Source organism: Phocoena phocoena, chromosome 9, assembly GCF_963924675.1.
Source record: "Phocoena phocoena chromosome 9, mPhoPho1.1, whole genome shotgun sequence".
Taxonomy (NCBI): Eukaryota; Metazoa; Chordata; class Mammalia; order Artiodactyla; family Phocoenidae; genus Phocoena; species Phocoena phocoena.
In genome coordinates this window covers 8686643-8705543 of record NC_089227.1, presented here as the reverse complement: position 1 = coordinate 8705543, position 18901 = coordinate 8686643, and the positions used below count along the sequence as shown (strand labels likewise).

Here is an 18901-nt window from a genome sequence, read left to right as displayed (position 1 = left end):
ATTTTTGGGGAGTGTTGCGTCAGGCGTAGGGACCAACCACTGCAGCGGAAGAGAGAGCGGGCTCAACCCAAAACAGAGGGCGGCAAGTGGGGCTTTGTAGCCAAGGGGCAGGGTGGGGGGCGGTGGATGGGAAACTCCCAAAGGAGGCATCTGGCGTGAGGGGGCTTCCAGCTAAACTGACCTAACAGGATCCCTGCTGAGAGCAGGCCAAGGTGATCCGACATCACCTGGCGGGGCTCGGAGATGAGGAACGCGAGCAGATATCCGGGGTGATCAGAGGTCAAGGGTGGGGCGTCCGGTGAAACTGACTAAGCAGGGCTCTTGCTCGAACTGGACGATGCAGAGATGAGCGTGGATGCCCCGACGTCAGGGCCCATTGGGGAAGAGCGTCCAGAGTCTGGTCCAGGCGGGTAGTCGAGCGAGCAGGGGAGCGTGAGTGGGCGGGCCAGTGGCTCACGGAGGACCACTCCCCAGGCAGAGGAGGAGAGGGACGACATGGAGAGGGTGAAGCTGGACAACAAGAGGATTCTCTTCAACCTCCTGCCGGCCCACGTCGCCCAGCACTTCCTCATGTCCAACCCCCGCAACATGGTGAGCACCGAGGTGGAGAGGCCCCTCGGCCACCCCAAGGGCAGGGTGGGAACTAGACCATCTGAGGGCCCTGGGCCATGGGGGTGACAGGTGCCCAGAGCTGGCGTGCCCTCCCCTTTGATCCTGGGAGAGAGCACAGCATCCACTGTCCCCACAGGGAAGGCGAGTGGGCTTCAGTAAAGTGCACAAGAGGTTGGGAAGCGCCGTTTCAAGGCCTGCACGTCCTGGGTGGCCCCCTAGGAACTGCCGCACCCACCCATAGGGCTGGCGGTTCACTCCCTTCTCTGTGCTCAGAGCTGTCTGGGTTGCTCAGAACGTCCTAGTGGCTGCGACCTACTGCAGTAAAGCTCTGGGATCACCCAGTCAGCATAGGGCAGGGCTTACGAAAGCGGACTCAACAATAAAGAGGCTCAGGCTGGGCTTTTAGGTCCTAAAGGCACAAACCCCCAGGCTTAGCTTCACTAGCGTTGGCCTGAAATAGCTCCAGGGCTCATGTTTTCATCCCGCTGGGCTGGGGGCTCTGCACCCACCTGTGAGCTGACTTACCTCGTGTGGGCCTAGCTCCTCCGAGTCCCCTCCTCGTGTGGCACGGGGTGCCGGCGCGTCCTGGCAGCCACGCCTCAGGACTGGTCCACGGGCCCTGCTCCCGGCGCCGGCCCTCAGCGCTGCTCTGCCTGCCTCTTCAGTGCCTGACCCAACCTTTGACCCCCCAGGACCTGTACTACCAGTCGTACTCGCAGGTGGGGGTCATGTTCGCCTCCATCCCCAACTTCAACGACTTCTACATCGAGCTGGATGGCAACAACATGGGCGTGGAGTGTCTGCGCCTCCTCAACGAGATCATCGCCGACTTTGACGAGGTAAGGGCCGCCCCACAGTCCTGACCCCCTTGGGCCTGGGCCATCCTGGTGCCCCTCCCCCAACCGAGTCCTGAATTGTGTCCACCGATGTAGCCCGTGCTCTGTGGATGGCACGGGGCCAGGGGGAGCACGTACCTTTTGTCTCCTTGGGAATCCCAACCAACCGTGACAGTTGAGGAAGGAAATTGGCCTTAGGATATGGGGAGGGCGGGTGCTGGCGTCTGTGCCCTGCCTTGTGAATGTTGAGCTCAGGTGGGAGGCTTCACCTGCAGGTTGGGGGGGACTGGGCAGGCACCTCTGCACCCTCCAGAGCCAGGCTTCCAGTCTGTGCCAGTTCTGCTTCCCTCCCTGGGGCCCGTCTGCCCCCTGGGTGGTTGTGAGCTCAGCTGCTGGAGGCCGGGGGTGTATTCCGTATAGCTCCTCCTTGGCGCCTCTTTTAAGTACCTTTGCTGGAGCCCCTGAGGCCTGCGCCTCTCAGTTCAGCCCCAGAACTTGTCTCATGCCTACATGAAGAAGACTCGCTGCTTTCCAGAACGTACCTGTCTGCGGTTGCTCCTGGCGGCCGTGCGCCACCGTGACTTTTATAAGATGTTATGTAACGTTTAACAGTTTTGTGTTTCAAACAAAGCTCATGGACAGAGACTTTTACAAGGACCTGGAGAAGATCAAGACCATCGGAAGCACCTACATGGCTGCCGTGGGGCTGGCGCCCGCGGCCGGGACCAAGGTGAGCACAGGTCGACAGGTGGGCCCTGCTCAGGGGCTGGGCCCCGGCTCTGCCCCCAGCTGCTCAGGGACCATGGGCAGGCCCCCCACTGTGGGCCTCAGTTTGCCCTCTGCACTGGATTAGGGCAGCAGCCTGCAGGCTGTCTTGTCAGTGGCCAGTTCCGTGTTGACCTTCTGGGGAAGGTCAACACGGAAGGCCGGGCGCAAGAACTACCTCCAGCCCTGCCCCCTCCCTACCACCCGGGCCCCATCCTGGCAGCCTGGCACCACTGAGTGTTCCCCTTTCCCAGTTCAGGACTGTGAATAAAGTCCTCAGGTTGCCCCTATAAAAAAGGCAGAAAAAGAGAGGAAGATGTGAAAAAAAAAAAAAAAAGTGTCATGAATAGAAAGCAGTTATACATATGGTAGATGCTAATCTAACTATATCAATAATCACCATAAATATGAATGGCCTAAATACACCAATGAAAAAACAGAAACTAACAGAGTGGCTAAAAAACAAGACCCAGCTAGGTTTTCTGCAAGAAACACACTTTAAATATAAAGTCACAGATACATTAAAAAATAAAAGGATATAGAAAGAGATACCATGCTAGCACGGTTAAAAGCTCAAGTAGCTATCTTAATTTCAGACAAAGCAAATTACAGATCAAGGGAAATTATCAGGGATGAAGAGGTACATTATAAAGGAGTTAATTCTCCAAGAATACGTAACAATCTCTGATATTTATGCACTTAACAACAGGGGACGAAAACTGATAGAACTGCAAGGAGAAGTAGATGAATCCACTATTTCTGTTGGAGACTTCATTACCCTGCTCTCAGTAATCTGTAGATCCAGTTGGCTGGAGATCTGTAAAGAGAGCTGAACTCTACAGCACCGTCAATCACCTGGATGTAATTAACATCTATAGACTACTTCATCCAAGGACAGCAGAATATACTTCTTTTGAAGCTCACATGGGACATTTACCAAGATAGGCCACATTCTGGGCCATAAAACACAGCTTAATAAATTTAAAATAATTGAAATAATGCAAACTATATTCTTAGACTAGAGTGGAATTAAAGTAGAAATCTATTGCTAGGAGATAATTGGAAAATTCCAAAATATTTGGAGATGAAGCAGTACACTTCTAAGTGACACAAAGGAGAAATTAAAAAAAAAAAAGAAATCTCAAGAGAAGTTGAAAAATATTTTGAACTAAATGAAAATAAAAATATAACTTATCAAAATTTGTGGGGTGCAGGAAAAGCAGTGCTTAGAGAGAAATTTATGTCATTGAATTCATACATTAGAAAAGAAGACCAATCCAAAATCAATAAGCTTCCACCTTAGAAAAGTAGAGAAAGTAGAGCAGTATAAACCTAAAGCAACAGAATAAAAGAAATAATAAATATCAGAGCACAAATCAATGAAATCAAAGACAAGAAATCAGAAAAATCAATGAAACCAAAAGTTGACTCTTTGAAAAGATCAATAAAATTGATAATCTCTAGCCATGCTAACCAAGAAAAAGGGAGAAGACACAAATTACTAATATTAGAAACAAAAGAAGGGCCATTTCCACTGAACCAATGGACATTTAAAAGATGTTAAGGGGCTTCCCTGGTGGCGCAGTGGTTGAGAGTCCGCCTGCCGATGCAGGGGACGCGGGTCTGTGCCCCGATCCCGGAAGATCCCACATGCCGCGGAGCGGCTGGGCCCGTGAGCCATGGCCGCTGAGCCTGTGCGTCCGGAGCCTGTGCTCCACAAAGGGAGAGGCTACAACAGTGAGAGGCCCGCGTAGCGCAAAAAAAAAAAAAAAAAAAAAAAAGATGTTAAAGTATATTGTGGACAACTCTGTGGTGCTACACTGGAGGTCCTGGCCAGTCCAATAAGGGAAGAAAAGTAAACAGAAGAGTTATGAATTGCAAAAGTAGGAACAAAACCATCATTTTCAAATTGCTCGCATGTTTAGAATATATACAGTGCTAAAATGTTTACATATAAGCTGATAGAATTTTTAAGTGACTTTACCAAACTTGCTGGATATAAAAGCAACATAGAAATTTCTATTTTATCTCTGTATCTTAACTACAGACAATTATAAAATCAAACATTTTAAAAGTTACTATTTCCAACTGGTATAAAAGTATAACTATGTGCCCACAAATTTGGTAACTTAGGTGAAACGGACCAATTCTTTGAAAGATGCAATCTGCTAAAACTCACATAAGAAAAATAGATAATCTGGGTAGGTCCATATCTATATTAAAAATTGAACCAGTAATTAATAACCTTCCAAAACAGAAAGCACTGGGCCCAGTGCTTATTTAGATCAAAGATCTAAATAAGTCAAGAGATACTCCATATTGCTGCATAGGAAAACTCAGTATCATTAAGATGTCAGATTCCCACTTGATCTGTAGATTTAATGCAGTCCTGATGAAAAGTGCAGCAAGTTATTATGTGACATTGACCAACTGATCCTAAGTTTACATGGAAAGACAAAAGACTGAGGGTAGTCAACGCAACATAGCAGAAGCAGGACAAAGTTAGAGGACTGACACCACCAGAAATCAAGACTTGCCATAGAGCTGCAGTAATCAATACAGTATGGTTTTGGCAAAAGGGAGGTAGTCAAATAAACCAGTGGAACAGAATAGAGAGCCCAGAAATAGATCTACATAAATATCGTCAACTGATCTTCGACAAATGGAGCAAAGATAGTCTTCAACAAATGTTGCTAGAAAAATTGAATATCTATCTATCTAAATTATATTTTTTAAATGAACCTAGACACAGACCTTACACTGTTCACAAAAATTAACTCAAAATGTATCAGAGGCCTAAATGTGACATGCAACACTATAAAACATCTGGAAGATAACATAGGAGAAAATCTAGGTAACCTTGGGTTTGATGATGAGTTTTTACATACAGTATCAAAAGCATGATCCGTGAAAGAAAACACTGTTAGATTGGACTTAATTAAAATTTTAAAATTCTACTGGTGGAAAATACTATAATGAAAAGACAATCCATACACTTGGAGACAATCTTTGCAAACCACCTATCTGATAAAGGCTTTGTACCCAAAATATACAAAGAACTCTTAAAATTAAGAAGACAAATAGCCCAATCAAAAAGTGTTCCGTCAAAAGATGGGAACAGACACTTTACCAAAGAAGATATACAGATGGCAAATAAGCATATGACAGATGCTCCATATCATATGTCATCAGGGAAATGCAAATTAAAACGAGATACAATTTCACACTTATTAGGGTGGCCAAAATCCAGAACACGGACACTGCCACATGCTGGTGACGAGGTGGAGCCGTAGGAACCCTCACTCATTGCTGGAGGGAATGCAAAATGCTGCAGCCACTTTGGAAGACAGTTTGAGTTCTTACAGAACTAAATATGCTCTTACCATATGATCCAGCAATCACTCTCCTTGTTACTTATCCACAAGAGTTGAAAACTTATGTCCACACAAAATCCTGCCCAAGGATGTTCATAGCAGATTTATTCATAATTGCAAACCCTGAAAGCAACCAGGGTGTCCTTCAATAGGTGGATGAATAAATAAACTGTAATACATCCATACAATGGAATATTATTTAGCACTAAAAAGAAATGAGCTATCAAAGCATGAAAAGACATGGAGGAACCTTAAATGCATATCATTAAGTGAAAGAAGCCAATCGGGAATAGCTACATACTTTGTGATTCCAGCTATATGATATTCTGGAAAAGGCAAAACTATGGAGACAGTAAATAATAGTTTCCAGGGTTTGAGGGAATAGGTGGGGGATTTAGAGGACGGTGAAACTATTCTGTATTCTACTACAATTATGGATACATGAAATTCTGCATTTTTTAAAACCCATAGAACACACAGCACACAGAGTGAACCCTAACGTAAACTGTGGACTTTAGTTAATTATAATGAATCAACGTAGGTTTGTTCAGTGGTAACAAATATACCATACCCTAAAGCAAGATGTTAATAATAGGGGAAACTCTGTACGTGTGAGGGGTGGTACGGGGGTAGTATATGGGAACTCTCTACACTTACCTGCTCAATTTACCAGTAAACCTAAAACTGTTCTTAAAAAAATTGTCAGTTAATTATTTTTTTAAAAAAGCATTAATTCCCCAACTTTGAGGACTATGAAAATATTCCTAAAACAATAAGAGCAAGTCACCTTGATATCATTAGAAAAAGAAAAGAATTTACAGTTGTTTTTTCACAAAAGAGGGGATCTGTCAACACAACACGATGAAAGAGACGGAATCAGTGTGAGGGAAGGAGGGCTGGAACTGCTCTCTGCTGTGTGGGCAGTTGACTCAGACCCCCTCTACTCACCTTACTTTGCTTGTTTCCAATGGGCTGGTGGCAGCCTCGTCTGAGCAGTGGGACATCTGGTCTCCCACCACAGGGTTCCCCCCTGCCCCCATTCCTGTGGAAGAGCTCTGCCTGGGCTCAGATGGCATCGGTCTCTGCCCTCAGGAGCTGGGAGCCTTGGGCAATAATATTCCTGCTCTGTTTCAGTCTCTTACCTGTAGAATGGGATGATAAACACACACTAGGGCAGCTGTAGGGTGCCACCCAGTCAGCCCCAGGCCCAGCCAGCGGGGCTGCTGCATGGTGGACGTGGGGGTCAAGTTCCTGATCCTGTGAGGGGTACAGCCTGGTCCGCCCACCCCTGCAGGTCACTGGCTGAGTGTCCCTGGCCCCTCTGCCCTTGCACCCGTCAAACATAACCCGTATCTGCTCATGTCCAGGCTAAGAAGTCCATCTCCTCCCACCTCAGCACATTGGCAGATTTTGCCATCGAGATGTTCGACGTCCTGGATGAGATCAACTACCAGTCTTACAACGATTTCGTGCTCCGTGTTGGTACGTGGCCGCGAGCTGTCCCATCATTCGGGCCAGCTCACCCTTCCTGCACTGGCCCCGGGAGCTGGTGGCCTGAGCTGTCCCCTGGGAGCGGGGGTCATCGGTCCAGGCTCCCTTGTCTCACAGGAAGGAGGATGGCACCACCCAGAGGAGTGCATGGGACGCAGGGACAGCTGGGTCCACCTCAGAGCTGGTTATCAGTGACTGAGGACCTGGAAGAGTCATTGTACAGCTTAGGAAACGCAGGAGAAATCTTGATTGTCTTAGAGATTCTCAGATACACCTCTGAGTCCACACTTAGCTGGAGGAAGGTGCCCCTGTCCACAGGCCCGAAACATTGGGGCCGAGGCTGTGCAGAAGCCCAGGGTGCAGGCTCAGCCTGGGTCTTTGGTCCTCCTGGGTTCCCTGCCTTGCCTGCGAGTGAAGAGGGGAACCACCCGGAGTCTAAGCTCCGCTCTAGCTCTTATCAGACTTGTAGGGTTTCCGTTTTCAGTCTTAAATTCACTTTTTCCTGGGAATACAGGTTTACCAGAAAAATTTGTATTAGTCGAGGATATAGTTAAACGAGAGATGTCTTTCTTTCTCTCTCTCTCTGCCTGTCTTCCTTTCTGTCCTTCCTTCCTTTCTTTCTTTCTTTCTCTCTCTCTCCTTCCTTCCCTCTCTCCCTCCTTCCTTCCTGCCTTCCTTCCTTCTTTCCCTCTCTCTCGATCTCTTTCTTTCTTTCCCTCCCTCCCTCCCTCTCTCTCTCTTTCTTTCTTTCTCCTTTTTTCCTTCCTTCCTTCCTCCTTCCCTCCCTCCCTCCCTCCCCCCTTTCTCCCCCCCCATTACCTACTAGTGGCCTTAAAGAACAGCACTTAGAGCTGGGCTTGAGCATAAGGGGTGGTAGCCTCCAGAGTGGGTAGAGTTCTGATGTGCTTAAACACAGCGCTGACTTAGCCCTGGTGCCCGGCCCGAGGGACGTGCTGGAGGTAGGGCCAGAGCACCCTCTGCGCCTCACCCCCAGGGTCCAGTTCTCCTCTGGGGCCGCGGGCTTGGATTAATAGACGTAAGGGTCCATCAGGGAAATTCTGTTTCTCACTCTCCTACTGAGGACCCATAGGCCAGTCGCACCTCTGTGCCTGGATGGCCGGTCACACAGGAGGCTGCATCCTGGCTCAGTCTCGTCCACATGGACTGGGGCATCCGGGGTGGTAGAAGGGGTTCCCCAGGTCCCACCAGCCATCTGGAAGTGGCCCCTTTGGGGCTTCTTCCTGGGCTCCCACATCCACCTAGCCTGAGGCTCCCAGCTCAGCCCATCCAGTTCCACCCCTACCTCCTCCCAGAGATGCTAGCACCCACTGCCCCGGCTTTGGGGGGTTGACTAGGCCAGCATCTGAAACGTTATTAACGCGCTTGGCTAAGCTCCGGAAAATCGACGCAGAGTACTGAGTCAGAAGGTATGCTGTGGTGTCAGCCCAGACCTGGCTGCAGGGGCGACTGGGGCTACTTGGGCCTGTATCACTGTCCAGGCCAGTTGGACCCTGTGCCACATAAAGACAAGGGCGCCCTGCAAATACGTAGTTCTGGGCCCGACACCCAGAGGAGCTGAGGGGATCCCTCATCCAGGGGACCAGTCGAGCCACTGTCCTTTCTGGAAGAGGGAGCTGGGGGCGGAGGTACACGCTGAGGCCCACAGCCTGAATGGTCAGCCTTCCGATCCGCAAGCCTCGGCACGGGGTCGCCGTTCCAGGAAACGGGACTTTTTCCCGGATCAGGGCTGCTTCTTGATGGTGTGGCATGCAAGCACAGCCCAGGAGCTGCCTCTCGGTGATGCTCTGGGGTCCCTGCTTTGGGGAGGGGCGTTGCACTGCGTGACCCCAGGAATCCACGACCTTACACGGGGCTGCTCCTCCCTTCGGAGGCCTCCCCACTGACACCCCGCGTGACTGTTTCCAGGCATCAATGTTGGCCCCGTGGTGGCTGGAGTGATCGGGGCTCGCAGGCCGCAGTACGACATCTGGGGAAATACGGTCAATGTGGCCAGTCGGATGGACAGCACCGGCGTCCAGGGCAGAATCCAGGTCAGTTCACTCGGAAGCCCCCGAGGCACAGGTGCCCATCCTGCCGGTGGGAGGCTGAGGTGGAAGGGGCAAGGGTCGGGCAGGGGCGGCCGCCCAGCCCCGCAGCCTGCGTCCTCCCGTCCCGGTCTGCCTTTTCTGGGTAGGGACACAGAGCCGCGAGGCTCAGTGTGTCTGCAGCCTTGGAGGTTGGCCTCTGTGTGGCAAGGCGCAGAGATGGGGATGGTGAGTGATGGCTCCCTAGAAGGGAAGGGGCTGCCTCACCGTTTGAAGGGCAGGTGCTGTGGGCCCCCCTGACCTGAGAACCTGCGGGCGCTCACTTGGGATGCGAAGCAGGTGCTCTGGCACTGGCTGGCACTGAAGGTGTAAGAGACAGTGGCCCCTGCGCTTCGTGGTATCTGGTCGTGTGGTTCCGCTCTCGGGATTTCCCTTGGAACAAACACGCAAGCGTGGGTCACACGGAGGGAAGGAGCCTGTCCCCCGTGTGTGGCTTCAGTTGGCCTCTGGGGACCCGGATGGGGCCCTCTCGTGTCCTACCTGTTCAGTCCCCGGGGCCCCCGCCTGCATTCATCGGGTGCCAACCCTCGGACAGGTACCTTGGTGGGTCCCTTGGATCCGTCAGCTTAAAAGACAGGCACCAAAATCTTCCTGGGGCTCTCCTGCTCGGAACACAGGCGGGATCTGCATGTAGCATCTCTGCACCTCTGCATTCTTTCCCTTAAACTTTTCTCACGGTGGTGGAATGCACATATCTTAAAGCTGTTTTTAAGTCTTAAAGTCTTAAAGTCTTAAAGCTGTTTTTAAGTGCACAGCTCAGGGGCGTTAAGTGCGTCCACGTTGTCGTACTGCCGTCCATCCCAGGACACCGTGTTCCTTTTCTAAGAGGATCTTTCACCTATGTTTCTCGCAGCCTTCCCCAGGAGCTGGTCATGCCCCAGGGGACACCTGGTGGGAGGCCCCTCCACTCTCCAGCCTGGCTTCTGTCCAGTCCAACATCACATCTCTAAGTTTGTAACATCCGATCTGCGTTGGCCACCCCTCTGCTCAGAACTGTCCCTGCTCCCTCCTGTGAGGGCTGTTTGCCATGGCAGGGACTCTGGCACGCCATCCAGCCTCTGCCGGCTGCTCGGCTGCCCGGCGATATCTGTGTCTGGACTCCCGCAGGGCAAAGTCCCTCGGCCTGGACCTCCTGGAGGACCCGCATCGCAGGAGGTCTTAGCAGACCAGGCCCCTCCCCTCCCGCCCTTAGGCTCGGGTGGCAGCACCCCATGCACTTGGGACAGGGCAGGACAAAAGCAGGGCTCTGGTGACATTTGTCAACCTGGGTAAGACCTGCAGTCCCTCCATCTGGCGGCCCACGTGACCTGGCCTGGCCGCTTGGCCACCCCCTTGGCCGAAGGCTCTTTGCCTCCAGCCCATCGTGCTCGTCATCCCAGTTTAAAGGGAGAAACACTTATGCTCCGCTGTTGTATGGTTCTCGTAGGTGTTCTTGGTCACAGCCCAGGAAAGATCCCTTCCCTTTGCCAGCCCAGGTTAAACCTTTGGTTCTTTTGAAGAAGTGAACAAGAGACTCACATATTAATGATGAAGGTTTGCAAAGAGGTGTCTTAACTGTTTCCTGAGGATAATATCTAATCAGATATCACCTGCCCAAATGCTCATTCCTTAGTCCTCAGCTGGGATCCTTCTTTCTTCTGTGTCAAAATTCCTGAAAAGGGGACCCTTCCTCACGCCTGCTGTCCCAGGAGAGGCAGACAAGAGGGTTCTGAGCAGACTAAAGTCCCCGGGGCATCCCAGAGCCCCGTTTTCCAAGGTGTACGCGGCCAAGAGAAGGTTGACCGTGACGATACCCAGGTTCCACCTTGGCCATCAACTTGAGGACCAAGCAGGTGCTTCCCGGGAAGTGTCTCCGTGGGAGCCCAGCATCCTCTCTCAGGCAGAGCGAGGTCGGTGTGGCTGCAGATACCCCCCACTGCTGGCCGGGCCTCACAGGGAACTCTAGAGAGAGTTCCCAGCCCACCTCTTCAGAGACACAGGGATTGTCATGCAGGTGGCTGAGAATCAGACTTCACAGGGGACTCCCTCTCGGCCTCTTGGGGACCTCGTGTCTCTGAGCCCCTGACCTGGACCTTTTCTGGGCCCCCCACGGTGACCTCATACACAACCCTGATTCACAGCCTGGGACTTCCTGGCTAGAATGTCAAGGCTGAGAGATGCACAGGGGCGGCGTGCAGCCCGAGCTCCCAAGCGGCCCGGAAGGACGCCCAGGCCCGAGCCCACCTGCCTTCAGACCTCGGCTTTACCGCACGTGCTGGTGGGTCATTTCACCTCCAGCATTACTTTGTGCGATGATCTGAATATTTTGTTACCTCTCGTTCTTCATAAGACAAGAGAATGCAGTGAGAGGAAAGAGCTCACGTAAGGATAAGACTCAGAGATTTTTGTCAATGTGTATCTTGGGCCTTAAGCTGGATGTCAGGGTTCTAGGAAGGCCAGATCTCTTTGAACAGATGAATTGTGGGTTGGTTCAATCATGAAAGGAAAGAGCACAGTGGAGCCTTTGATCGCAATAGCAAGCCTCTGAGATCACCTCGTGTCTCAGAGGCCACATCTGAGTGGTGACCTTTGTGACAGTGGCATCGTAACCGGCCAGTCTGTGGCTCAATTCCATGAAGGACTTTGGGGTGCACTGAGCCCTGCTGGGGACCTGAGTGAGGCCGTGTGGCTCTGGCCCTTGTGTGGCCTTGGATCGAGGTCTTTGACAGCTTTGGGGCCACCAACCAGCCAGCACTCTGGGGAGTTTCAGCACTCCCCACTTTTTCTTGACCGTCCAAGTCTTTGTGAATGTAACAGTCATCATCAAGCTGACCAAGGGACTCTTCTTGTAAGTGGACGGCATGCTTCTCGTTTACAAGGTCTGAGAGGGACCACCTGACCTGCTCCCAGGGCCGAGAGATGCAGCCGACCTGGTGAGGGTCTAGGCCTCAGGCACCCACTTGCCGTTCTCCATCCCGGTGGGTGGGTGGCGGCGGCCCTGGGGCCGCGGAACTTTCTCCAGAACACCAGGCAGCCCCCTGCCCCCCGCGCGAGCACCAGCCAGTGCCTTGCTGATGAAAAGCCACAGAAACTGGCGGAGTTAATTGATTAAGGGGAACGATACATCCTTGGCCACTTTTTGTGGGTTGAGCATACTCTGTTCCATGCCCTCTGTCTACACTGGATCAGCCAGTTTTGCTTGTTTGTCCCATGAGGGGAGCTGAGGGACACCCTCCCAGCACTTGCAGATCCATCGGCAGATTTCACTGTCCCGGGAGCTGTGCCGGTTGTGATGTTCCGTGGTCATTTTTGTTTCCTGAACTGCGGGCAGGTTGCTGGCAGGCCTTGGTTACCTCCCTCCCTCCCTTCCTTCCATTGGTCCCTTTATTCTTTCATTCAGTGAGCACTTATGAACACCAGCAGCCTTGGTAAGTTGTGGTGAGACAGACCAGGTCCTTTACTGTCGCACGCGAGAAGCAGGCCGACGGTTAGCGAGGGTGAGAGCCGCGTTGGGAGGAGGGGGTGGGTTCAGGGTTCCAGCGAAGCCGGCGGGGAAGAGAGCAGCCCCTCTGCCCAGCTCTGCTGGGGACTGACACCCTGGGGATGCAAGACTCTGGCCTCAGGGTGGGCTGAGTCGTTTTAAATAAAGATGCCAGAGGTGGGTGACTACATGGGGTGGGGGAAGGGGGATTTTCAGAGCAGCAGCTGGGAGTCGGGGTGACAGGGAGAGAGGTGGTCTCCCCCTTCAGTGTCAAGTGAGGAGAATCCAAATGGTCGTGTCCTCTTCTGTTTACAGAACCTTATTAGAAAGTGCTTTCTTGCCCTTTACCTTTTTCATAACTCTGTGAGGCAGGAATTCTTTTGGCTAAACCCTTGCCCGGGACCTGAGCATCAGGAAAGTTAAGTCACACTCCTGTTGTCCCTGGGAGAACGTACCCTCTGCCCTCTCGTGCTGTTGGCCCACAGAGGCCCCAGCGGTCCCTGGTAGGTTGGTGTGAGCCCACCGGGGCCCTGAGGGTTCCGTGCCAGCCACGGGGATGGGAGCTGTGCTGTCCCCTTCCAGCTGAGCTGCTACCTGCCAGTCCCAGACCCTTGAAGACGTGTGGGGTTACCGTGTCCCGAGGGCCCCAGCGGCACAGCCGGAGCCCAGTGTCCAGACATCTGGCTAGGGCTTGAGGTGATCATAGAGCTCACACCCCAGCCCCTAGGACTGGGTCCGTGTGGGCCTTGTCCAGCCCGCCCACCCACTCTGGGCACCCCCCATGGCGAACGCTGTCCTCTCCTGCTTGTCTAGGGCCCCGTTGAGGCCCCTCTGAGTCCCCTGCTTTCTCTGCAGGATCACGTCCTTCTCGCCGAGTGACCAGAGTGACCATAGGAGGGGCACAGGACCGGACTTGCCGGCCAACCTGGGGAAGCCAGAGGCCGGGCGATCGGGTGATCAGTGCAGGTCGGGGAGGGACCCTCTCGTGGGCTCCCCGTTGACCAAGAGTGACGCCCGCCTTTCTCCGCTGTAGGTCACGGAGGAAGTGCACAGGCTGCTGCGGCGGGGCTGCTACCGCTTCGTGTGCCGAGGCAAAGTCAGCGTCAAGGGCAAGGGCGAGATGCTGACATACTTCCTGGAAGGCAGGACCGACGGAAGCGGCTCCCAAAACAGGTCCGTGAACTCAGAGCGGAAAATGTGTCCTTACGGGAGAGCCGGCCTCCAGACCAGACTGGCCACGGGCCACCCCCCGGTGCCCCCTGCGGCCGGCCTCCCAGTCAGAGCCGGGCCGGGGGCTCTGCAGGGCTCGGGGCTTGCCCCCTGCCCCCCAGGCCACCACCTGCCCCCCGGAGCAGCAGGGAAGGAGGCTTAGCGGAGCCCACGCGGGCCGCTGGGGGCACAGCGCACAAATGCTCGGGGCGTTGGTGGCCTCGGGGCTCCCGCAGGGACCAGCCCGGCCAGCAGAGCAGGGCCGGGAACCAGTGGCCGGGCTGGGGAAGGGGGACTGTCCAGGCATGACCAGAAGCAGCTGGGCAGTGACTCAGGTGAGGGGAGAACCCAGACTGCGCAGACGCCGAGGCTTTAGCAGTGTCTTTGTTCGCTCCGTCCTCTTCTCGGTGGCCGAGGGAGGTTGGCTGGGTGAGCTTTGGACGTCGGGACCGTCGGGACCGTCAGGACGTCCACCAGGGCCGCAGGCTACAGCGAGAGCCTTAGAGGTCTGGCTGGCAGAGTGACTGGGGTGCCCAGCTCGTGTGTGCCCTGAGACGGATTGGCATCAGCCCAGCTGTGTGGGTCCCGTGAGGGCAGCTCCAGCCCTGGGCGGTGGCCTGCAGAGCCCAGAGTAAGAGTCAGGACTCTCTTGGCCAGAGCCAGAGCTGGGCAGGCCTTCGGTGGACGGTTTGGGAAGAACTGAGAAGCCCCTGTCCCACTGCATGGATGGTGGTGGCCGCTGGCTTTCTTCAAGATTGGGTTTTTGTTAAGAGCCAGAGGCAGGTCTTCTGGAATTCTTGGGGGACCCTGCAGCCACATCTCTGTGACCAGCATAGTTCCTGTTCCACCTGTGCGCTCTCCACCTGCCCTGCTGAGCATATTGGCTCCTGTAAAACCTGGACGTTCCCTTTTCTGCCCACGTCACTGTGTTTGTTCAAAGGAGAGAAGGTGGTCGGTGTCATTTCTTACCTCTTCTGCCATGGCATCTTGGGTTCCCGTACGCTGAACAACAGTGCAAGGCTTTGTTGATTTTGAAAACAAGTGGACCTCACAACCATGAGAGCGCTTCCTGGATGGAAGGCGTTTCTCGGGCGGAACCAGTCCCTTGGACGTGGAGATTTGGAGTTAGTTTATTGCTGTCAGTACAGATGTCCCTGCTCCGGTTTGCAGGGAAAGTGACTGCAAGTAATTCTGTGCAAGTCTGGGAATCTCCTACCTAGGCATCTCTGCGGTTGCCATGGAGATAAGAATGCGGCCATGCTGGGATGGGCTCCTGGGCGTGGGCAGGGATCTGGGAGGGCCAGTGGGAAGAGACTGGCCAGAAATAGCTGGACGTGGAGACCTCAGCTCTCGACTGCAGGGAGGAGGCAGCTTGAAACTGGAGGGAACCTTCTGGGCAGGCAAGTCAGTAGGGGGATGGCCATGCAGAGACCCAAGCTCCGACAGCAGCCCGGAGGGTTCTGTGGGTTGCAGGGGAGCCCTGCTCGGCAGAGTCAGCAGGCCTGAGGGTCCCATTCCACACCGCTCTCCTTGGGGGTCCCGACTTTTCAGAATTGGGACAGGGGCTCACTCTGGACTGAGCCCCATGGGGGTGGCTAGTGGCGTCCCCCGGGCTGCCTCCGTTGTGGGTGTATGACTCGTGGCTGTGTGGGTGTAGCTGACAGGGCCGGCCACTTAGCCCACGTGGACGGGCCAGTGACAGAGGCGGGCAGGTGGACAGTCTTTCCTCAGATGTGCCCTGGGTGAGAGCTGAATTTCCTCCCCCTCCCCCCCTTACAGACAGAGCACAAGCTGAGTCATCTCCAGAACCCTCTGAGCACACGGCCTGTGCAGGTATGCACACCTGTGTCCAGCTGCGGGGCTGAGACCCTGGCCAGGGCCCTGCTGCCCACCTGCTCCCCATGGCCGAGCTTCCACCCCAGGGCAGGGCGGGAGGGGGGTGGACAGCACAGGGGATCCTGACCCTGCGAATATGCTCTGTCGCATGGCAAAGGGGGCTTTGCAGAGGGAATTCAGGGCTTGGGGCAGCAGCTGAGGAGAGGATCCTGGGCCATCTGAGTTAACTCAGTGTGACCAATGCGACCACGTGGCCCCTTAGAAGTGGACACGGAGGCCAGGGCAGTCGGGAAGATTCGAAGCACGAGGTCGCTGTTTAAAGATGCGGGCCCCGCAGCCGGTCGAAGGCGAGGACGCCCTAGCCATCAGCCAGTGAGGAAGCGGGTTGTCAATCCCACGGCTACAGGCGCTGAATTCACATCACCCTGAGCGAGGTGGACCCTGAGCCCCGGGCTGAGAACCCAGACTCGCTGTGCTGGGACCTCAGGTCCACAGAGCTGCGGGACCACCCCCCCACCCCCCCAAGGAGTGTTGGCAAAGCCACGGAACGCGTGGCCAGCTGTCACCACAGCCGCGGGAAGCCATCGGGGCCTCAGCTGTTCTGAAACGGCGAGGTCTCCCCTTCGATGAGCAGAGCCTCCTTCATCATCAGCAGTTCCAAACCCTACCTGCTTCCTGTGGGCATAGGGGCCGTGCTCAGCCATAATGTTCCTTGGGGTTTGGTCAATGACTTCCTTTTTATTTGTGATAAGACTGTATGATATTGCCTTATTTATTTTTAACCTTGTACAATATTCATGTACAAACGTTAGGGCCTTCCAAGTAGGATTCTCTCTAAATTATTTCTTTTAAGATGCTCTGTAAATAGCGCACCGGTCTGCCTATTCCATTCTGACCAAAATGAAGGTAAGCCCGACACCCCGTGTGAACAGCACACTTTAGCCGATGCGCGAGGTTCCTAATGCATCGCCCCTGCTTGGCCAGGCTGCTGCTGCCCTTTGGAATGACCCCATCCACGTGTCCCTTCGAGACCCTCGCATGTCTCTTGTGCCTGACCTCGGTAGATTAGAACGCAGCCCCGAACTGCCAAACGCTCCCACGGCCCCTGACCCTGGGCTGGTCCACTCCAAGGTCTGTGTCTTGCAGGGTGGACCCCACGCCCCCCAGACCCAGACACCCCGAGCCTGCCGTGTTTATCGGACTCCAAAGCCGTCAGGGCTTCCGATACCTTCTGTCACTAGAAGCAATAACTCTAAACTGTACAGACAGGTCTGGTCCAAAGCAGATTGGTGATTCAGAGACAAGCCATGTGTACAAGTTTCCCCAAATTGAAGAGCACACTGTTGGGGGGCTGACACCCCCAAATCCGGGCTGACGTGCAGGCTCGGACAGGATCTGGCCAGCCTTCGGGGACACCTCACTTTGTCTCCCCCCATAGGAACACTGCACCATCGTCCCAGTAGCTACCTAGATATAATATTTGAATCCCTACTTTAACCTGCCACTTGGGAAGGAGGGGCTGGGTTGGCCTGTCAGCCGTGTCTAGGTTTCCTCCCCGGCAAGTGGACCCGTCTCATTTCCAGGGTGTGCCCGCCCTTCTGCAAAGCATGTTCTGTGATCCCCTGAGTCTCGGGGTCCTGCAGGTCTCTCCCCACGTGGCAGGCCCTGCCCGGGACACCCATGCGTGACTCGTCAGGCAAGCGCTGCCCAAGTGTGCGTGCACCGCACGGGAAATGCAGGTCCACACGCGTGTGCCCTGCATCCAGCAGTTCTCTCACCGGGGTATCACAGACCTGCTGTCACACTTGTCATTCTCGAGTGTGCAGACCTATTGGTTGTGTATAACTAGCCCCCCCCCCCCCCGGAAACTGACTTGCCCTTGGTTTTGTAATGGCTTCAATGAAAAACAACAACAAAAATGACCCCCAAATCCAAACTCCATAGAGGCAATTGGTTTCATAATATTTGCTTTGGTGAAGTAAATGAGGGGTGAGCTGTGGCCGACTGGCAGGTGGAGGACACGATCGTATCCCTGGGCCCGGACATCCCCCCTCCACAGCTGCAGTTTGCTTTGGAAGTTGGAAGTCTGTGCGAGCCGTTTCCCGTTTTCAGTCAATACTCCCGGTTCTGTAGTGTATGATGAAAGACGTGCCGTTTCTTCATACAGCGTCCTGAGTTTGCATCTGCCTTCGCAGGACCTTAGGCTGGGGGTGGGTCTCAGTCAGATTCAGGGTCTGCTGGGGGCTGCGCTGCCAGGCCCAGAGGCCAGCAGGCGGGACTGGGGGCCCACGCCTGGGTGTTGGGAGGCCAGTCGTGGTGGCTCGGGCCTCCACACTGAGTTTGGGAGACGACAAGGAGATGGGCTTTACCTGAGGGACTCTGCTGACACAGGGCCCATTGTCTCATGACATGTGTCACGAGCGAAGGCCAGGCCGGGTGCCCAAGGGTTGGCCAAGTGGGCCATGCGGGGAGTGGAGTTGTGCGTTTCCCCAGGATGGATTCAGGAGCTTGGGGCTGGTGTCCGAGGCCTGCGTGGGTGACCACCTCGGGAGTGCTGCCAGGCAGTTGTCCCCCAGCCCCGGGTCCCCCAAAGCGGGAGGACATCCTTGATTCTGTGTGGACTGACAACCAGGAGCCACAGGCAGGCCCCGTGCCTGGGAGACAGTGTGGGTGGGAGAGTAGGATGCAGTGGGCACCCCAGTGGCCAGGGCTGGGGTAGGCATGGCCAGCAGGGTGGCCAGTTAAGCCAGCTACGGACCAAGCTGCCGGAACCTGACCTAGATTTCAGTCTCGGGTCAGGGGCCGTGCGGGTGTACCCCAGACAGCCAGCACACAGGGGAGCTCCTGGGGACCCCTCACCTCCAAGAAGCCACAGGAGGCTTTGGAAAGGATTCGGGGAGTTTTTCTTTGTCTCCTGTCTGTGCACAAACTGGAGACCTGTACTGGAGACAGGTCCTGTGGTGGGATGAGGAAATCTGTCTTCTCCATTCTCCATTTCGTAAAATTAACAAACCCAATTTCAGGGGCCCCATTTGGGGCTAGACCTCCCTAAACAACTTGACTTTACGGCAGTGGAACAGACATTCGTATTCCTTAATTTCCCTGAAAATATAACACATCTGTTCACTAAGATAAAAAATAACTTTTCTGCCAGAGGCCAGGCTTAATCCAAGTTTGTGTGTGTGTGTGTGTGTGTGTGTGTTGTGTTTGCAT

At 54.1% G+C, this 18901-nt stretch overlaps 1 protein-coding gene across 1 annotated transcript in view; it reads left to right on the top strand.

Moving 5' to 3' along the window:
* ADCY1 (adenylate cyclase 1) overlaps positions 1 to 14485 on the top strand; it is a 114333-nt gene extending 99848 nt beyond the window's left edge. Inside the window, exons 15-20 of the mRNA XM_065883787.1 lie at positions 475 to 591; positions 1305 to 1451; positions 2080 to 2178; positions 6955 to 7069; positions 9005 to 9129; positions 13677 to 14485. Of these exons, the coding sequence (XP_065739859.1) occupies positions 475 to 591; positions 1305 to 1451; positions 2080 to 2178; positions 6955 to 7069; positions 9005 to 9129; positions 13677 to 14015 (942 nt within the window). The 3' untranslated portion in view covers positions 14016 to 14485. The remainder of the gene's footprint in view (positions 1 to 474; positions 592 to 1304; positions 1452 to 2079; positions 2179 to 6954; positions 7070 to 9004; positions 9130 to 13676) is intronic.
* The last annotated feature ends 4416 nt before the right edge of the window (positions 14486 to 18901 follow it).